The sequence below is a fragment of the Micropterus dolomieu genome, linkage group LG18 (assembly GCF_021292245.1).
Source record: "Micropterus dolomieu isolate WLL.071019.BEF.003 ecotype Adirondacks linkage group LG18, ASM2129224v1, whole genome shotgun sequence".
Classification (NCBI taxonomy): Eukaryota; Metazoa; Chordata; class Actinopteri; order Centrarchiformes; family Centrarchidae; genus Micropterus; species Micropterus dolomieu.
Window position 1 is genome coordinate 13,625,050 of NC_060167.1, and position 6,910 is coordinate 13,631,959.

General features: G+C 39.8%; 1 protein-coding gene across 1 annotated transcript in view; it reads left to right on the forward strand.

Moving 5' to 3' along the window:
- Positions 1-6,610: 6,610 nt before the first annotated feature.
- Positions 6,611-6,910, forward strand: part of tfap2c (transcription factor AP-2 gamma (activating enhancer binding protein 2 gamma)) — an 8,595-nt gene continuing 8,295 nt past the window's right edge. The window contains exon 1 of the mRNA XM_046075107.1: positions 6,611-6,658. Within this exon, the coding sequence (XP_045931063.1) occupies positions 6,611-6,658 (48 nt within the window). The remainder of the gene's footprint in view (positions 6,659-6,910) is intronic.

Genomic DNA, 6,910 nt, shown 5'->3' on the forward strand with positions numbered 1-6,910 from the left:
TGAATGAAAATAAATAGGCCTACTAGGCTCCTCTCTACTTTGACATTTAAGATTAGCTCTTTTGATCCACCTTCATACACATGTGACATTACTGTACAACTTGAGAAAGGTGAGTTGTTTTCTGCTCCAGCCTGCCTAAAAGAAAAGCGTTTTGGGGATTAAATGGACTTTATTAGCTGCTGCAGTGCAGGATGAACTCAGAATAGACCCATTTCTCACCTTATTATTCTAAATCATGCAACGAAGAAGAAGAAATGCATAATAAATCCTGGGACAAAATCTGTCCACAAATACTGTACAGCATGTAGTCTGATGAACAAGACTTGTGTTATAGCTGACTTGGGCAGTGAAATGTTTAATTTTTTTAATTCATGTGGTCATAGTTGTCCACAACTCAAATCAGAATATAAGAAGAAATGTTTTATACCACCTCAAGAAGGCTTCCTATCAGAAAGGTAGGAAGGTATTTCAAATGTACAACTGCAGTACTTAAATCTAAGTAAAGTAATTTCCCTGACATTACTGTGTTACACATGTAACAGGTTTTATACTTCCTGTGAGTATAATCCAATCAATCTTATTTTCATACTGTATATCCGTTGTGTAATTTGATAAATTGTGTTGTATGTGGTGCTCGCATCGGGTCGTGCTCGGGCCCTAATAATCCGAGCAAATTCAATAGGGACCTCGCACGGTCGTGCTCGGGCCCTAATAATCTGAGCAAATTCAATAGTGACCTCACACGGTCGTGCTCGGGCCCTAAATATAATCTGAGCAAATTCAATAGGGACCTCGCACGGTCGTGCTCGGGCCCTAATTATTGTTCATATATTCAATTTCCACAAGGAAGGTAAGCCACAGAAGGGCATTGCTGAAAGGGCTGGCTGTTCACAGAGTGCTGTATCAAAGCATATTCATGGAAATTTGACTGGAAGGTTAAAATGTGGAAGGAAAAGGTAAACAAGCAACAGGGTCGACCGCAGAGACAACCAAAGCCGATTCAAGAACTTGGGGGAGCTTCACGTTGAGTGGACCACCTGGCACAGACACGTCCAGGAAATGAGCTACTAGTGACACATTCCTGTCAAGCCACTTGTGAACCAGAGACAACGCCAGAAGCGTCTTACCCGGGCTAAGGAGAAAAATAACGGGCCCGCTGCTCAGTGGTCCTTCACAAGTCCTCTTTTCAGATGAAAGTAAATTTTGCTTTACATTTGGAAATCAAGGTCCCAGAGTCTGGAGGACGAGTGGAGAGGCACAGAATCCAAGTTGCTTGTAGTCCAATGTGAAGTTTCCACAGTCAGTGATGATTTGGAGTGCCATGTCATCTGCTGGTGATGATCCGCTGTGTTTGATCAAGTCCAGAGTCAGTGCAGCATCTACCAGGAGATTTTACCTCACTTCATGCTTCCATCTGCTGACAAGCTTTACAGAGATGCTGATTTCCTTTTCCAGCAGGAGGCACCTGCCCACAGGGCCAAAACCACTAGTTACTGGTTTGCTGGCCATGGTGTTACTGTGCTTAATTGGCCAGCCAACTCACCTGATCTGAACCCTAATAGAGAATCTATGAGCTGTCAAAAGTAAAAGTAAGAGACACCAGACCCAACAATACAGAAGAGCTGAAGGTCGCTATGAAAGCAGCCTGGGCTTCCATAACACCTCAGCAGAGTCACAGGCTGAGTGCCTCCATGCCATGCCGCATTGATGCAGTAATTCATGCAAAAGGAGCCCTGACCAAGTAGCCTACTAAGTACATAAATTAACCTTTTTCAGAACTTTTCAACTTTTCAAAAGGTCAACATTTCTGTATTATACATTGTTTATTTTAATATTCTAATATTTTTGAGATATGGACTTTCTGCATTAGCTGTACGCCGGAATCATCAAGACTAACAAAAAAAGGCTTGCATATTTCACTTTATGTGTAGGCCTAATGATTCAAGAATATATGAAAGTTTCACTTTTTGACTTAAATTACAGGAAAAAATGTATAACTTTTCAAAGATGGAATTAGAAATGGAAATACTCAAATAATGTACCTCAGATTTGTATTTAAGTACAGTACTTTAGTAAATGTGGTTAGTTGAAATCCACCACTGGACACTACTTTTAACTGTCTATATGAGTTAAGTTAAACTGGCGTCAAAGTAATACTGACTATTTTTCAGTCAAGAAGATGATTGATGAATTGATGTCATCTCTGTGGCAATATGAGGATGCAGCCACAAGGCGGCAGCAGAGGCGTTTGTATCACACCCTGTGATTTTAAAGACTCCCGCTGGTAAGCAGGGTAAAAAAGAACACAGGGGAGTCTGCCTGCTTCTCATTAAATGTAAGTTACACCATAAATAATCCAATCACTGTGGCAAAAAAAATATAAAAACATTGCGTCCTCTTGTCTTCATCCAGCTGCAGTCGATGACATGTTTTCCCGTTTGGTGTCGATTTATATCTTTCTGCACACATGAATTCACTGAGTAGGTGGTTTACAAAAAAATAATTAATCAATAATAAGAACCACATAAGCTCATGTAGGCGTACGTTTTTTTTTCTTCTGATTGACCTCTTGTTAGTAACCATACAAACTCTTTGCGCTCTAGCAAAAAACGGATGAATTTTCTAATAGCTCTTTTGTTTGTTTTATATTTTTCAGTAGCATTTTTCAAAGAATAGTATTGGCTTTAAGTGGCCCCAATTTTGGAAACACCCAGGATACATTTTCTGATCTGAGTGGGTGTTTCTAAAGACAGCATACATTTACTGTATCCTGCTGGAGAGAACTATGGGATTCACAGCTGATGAATGCACATTTAAAGAGATGTATCAGGAGGTTTGCGCTCACTATAACATTGTAACAAATTGTAATAAGATTTATATAGGTTAACATTCATGTTAAACTTTCATTCATTAAAAACGTCCAGCATAAGGCCTATAAGCTATGGAATTCAAATAGGCCTAAAGTTGGAAATCATGGGCCTTTATGTGTTCGATTATGTCTGTCTTTTTTCACACAATAGTTCATACAGCTGAGTTTTTTGCAGTTAATCATAACAGATTCATAGGCATTGGAAATGGTAATTAGACTACGAAATCTTAGTGGATAGGCTATGAATCTTTCCTAAGGTCAGACATGCACAGTTGTTTCCATTATTTCTCCAAATTATTTGAAATTACATTGTTTTATGAGACTAGATTTTATGGCAGGTGTCAGGGCTGCAGGTCAGAAAGATGTGACTGTTTTCTCAGAACGAGATATGCATGTTACATTCTGCACCACACAGGGAAGACACTTTGATCTGTTCATTAGTTTAAGTTAAAGTAGGCCTATGTCGGGGAGATCAGATAACAAGAGCCATTTTAGGCCTTAAAAAGCGTCAGTGGCTTTTGAAAGCAGATTCTTTTGGTCAGCCTGGGGCTATGTGGCTTTGGGGGTGGAATTACATCATACTGAAATTTCCTCACGTCTTTTTTACTTTAGCCTGTACTGTGACTTTTTGATTATTTTGTTACTCAACCATGGCAGATAATTATGAGATTAACTATAATTCTATCCCGGTTAAAGGTTTTAGCCTGTTGGTCGCATATTAATCTTACCTTGTTTTAAAAAATATATGCCTAAAGGCCTGTGTGCTCCTTTTCGCAGCTCAAACCATTTTAGAGAGCATGCTGCTTTACATAAAACATAATAAAAGCGGGGTTTCATCTAGAAACTATAGATTGTTTTGATTTATCCCGCTCAGGTGTGTTATACTGTGGCGCATGCGCACTGCACGACCGTCAGGTGAAGTCGGCATCGTAAACCTCTCTTGGTTTCACTCATTCGCTGAGTCTCAGTGGGATTGCTGTGACTGGAGCCTTACAGATGTCTTTACTGGAGAGGATAGACTGGAGGGTGAGTTTATTCGTGTATTTTCTTGTTACAGCTGACTTACTTTAAGCCAACCAGCATCATGTTTATCGCTTTTTGCTGCTGAGCCTATATTTGTTTTATTGCTTTTCACCATAATCACCTGTTTGTAATCGCGCAGCGCCGTATGCGCTTTTGAGTAACCCGTGATTAATGTCGAGAAGGCCAAGGCTTTGTTCTCTCAAAAACTTTGAGTAATTTGATTTGAGGCTACTGGATTAAAACGCTGTAGTGCTGTTTATGGTCGAAACTGAAATAGACTTTGAAATAGACTTTCAATAAATGTAATTACTGGGCATATAGCCTATTTGTTTTTTCTCTCTTTTGTTATTTCTACAACACAAACATATTTATTTAATTATTTATTTTTGATGAAATTGCAGCATGTCGCCTCAGTGAAAATAGTCCTGCAAGACCATAGAGAAATCATAAGTAAATCAAATAAAGTTAAAGGCATTACCCTCACCACTGAGTAGGCTAATACAAACATAGGGTAACATGCATGTGCATATAGATCATTTACAGTATCACAGTGAAATTTATAAGGGGCTATGTGGTCTTTGTTGATATTCTAAATAAAAGGAGATATAAATCAGATAGGTTATAGATAAGCCTTATAACAATTGTTTTATATTACAGTATTTATGGACACATATCTAGCCTATAGAAACGTAATAAAAGGTCACTAAGTAGAACTCCCTGATTGTGTGAAATTTAAATTTTTTCCGGCCGTGGATCCCTTTAAACCTTAGCCTACACCTGACATCAGCTTAGTCGGTTGTCACTGCAGTCGACTGTCAAAATGGCAAGCTTATAGCATCAGCATTGTACGGAACATCACGGTCAGGCCAAGCGTGACTAACTTCCTTTAGGTCTGCTCCGCGTCTCTTCCAACGTGAAGTAGGCCTAACATTTAATCAGCGCGCATTTCACTTGTGCTCCGCATCACAACAAGCCTAAGACCAACTCGCAAAAAAAGATAATCCTCAGTCGCCCACGTCCTGTTGTTCCCATGCACAGCCGATCACCGCAGCATCCACCACATGGCTGTTATCCTAAAAGACAAAGGTCCGTCCAATAATCTCACAAATTATAATCTGACATTTTAATAGGGGTACTAAATATGACTTCCAATTACATTACAGTACTTTCTGTTGCGGAAGGAGATATTTCAAAATGCCGAATTTGAAAGGTTTAACGGCTACAATAAAACTGACTAACGAAATAACGAACAATCGTTACAGTTAAAAAAAGAAGAATGGGGAAAAAACATCTTTTGTCCTCACCTTGGGATTTGGTGGATATCAAAGCTTCAAAGCAGCCCCTGTTTTGGACATTGCAAAGCTCCACCAAAAATGTAAATTCTGTTAAGAAAGACTTGTTTGTTGAGATCCTTTGAGCTTTAGAGGTTTTTGAGAGACTGATGCTGCTAAACCCCCGGGCTTACTGCGGTTTGAAACAAGCACTTAACCACCACTGTGAAACACCTAGGCTACATTAAAATGTCATGGGTTCTTTTGAATGCCTATTATTCTATTTTAGCATTCAAAACGCAGAGATATACTATCTTGATATCTTGCTCATTTTGAGTCGGTAAACACGATGAGCACAAGTTTAGTTTAGTCCAGGCATGCATAAGGAACATATAGAGGCTATTATTCCACTATAGGCCTACTTCTAATAACAGTAAATGCAAATACCATCACTGCGAACAATAATAATTATAATAATAACAACCATAATAATAGGCCTAATGCTAAGAATTATAATGTTAAAACAACGATTAAGATCAAAATCACCTTTGGTTGTCTGGAAGTCGGCCACAGCAACAATCAACGTTGTGTTGGCTCAGACTCAAAATTAAAGAAAAGAAAACAAATGTTGTATTTTTACTCAACAAGAAGGGAAAATAAGTTGTTTCCTTAATAACTGGAGGAATATTTAAAGAACTATAACTTTGAATCTCTTTGTTAACCATGGATCTCAGTGTGTCTATGACTCTAAAACAGAGCCTACAGGTATCCTCCTACACATTTTAAAGCCCTGTATTGTAGCCACTGAGCGGCCTTGAGGAGATAAAAACAACCTTGTAGGTGGTGGGAGACTTCAGTCACTGTAAGCCATGAGAGGTTGGCTATAGTGAAGTCCATAGGGTTTAAATGTCTGACGCTATACATACGGACAGAATTCTGATTGGACAGTTATCCCGCCAATCAGCAATATTTTCATTTTCCCTTTTCACTGACATCATCGCGCTGGGTGACGCCCACTCGGAGCGGCTGTGCAGATATAGTGCAGTGCTCGGTGTGCACCAATGAGACTGAACGTCGCTGTTTTGTCCATAAGAGGGAGTCAAGTTTCTTATATGCACCGTTTTCGCCCGCTTCCACAACAGAACTACAGAGCACGTTGACCGGAGAGGGGGGAAATACTGCTTGACAACGATTATTTTCTCTCATAGTGGCTGTGGAAACTCATATCTGCGGTTGGATAGTCAGTCGGTCGGTCAGTCCGCCCCTTCAGCCTTCACCCACAACTTCGCCTCTTCGCCGCAGCTGAAGAACAAGGGGGTTCATGATCATCAGGAAGCTCTTAATTTATTCATACCTGGATTAACTCACAGGCGGCAATAGTTTTTTTCTTTTTCTTTTAGTCTTTTTTCCCCTCTAACGGATAGTCTTTTTTCCCTCGTCTGTAAGAATGTTGTGGAAATTAGCCGACAACGTGAAATATGAGGATGACTGTGAGGTAAGTTTCGATAGAGATGCAAACAGAGGGGAAAGTTCCTTTTGACATCGAACAAAAGTTTGCCATTCAATGACACGCGCATGTCTATATGGTTTGATATGCGTCTTATAAGCTGGTGATAGTGATAAGATAAGATCAGTGGAGATAAAATGGAAATCCTAATCAGTCAGAATAACAGACCACAACAGGAGGACAAAAACGGCTGAAGTCAATTGTGTGTGTGTGTGTGTGGGGGGGGGGGGGGGGGGGGCG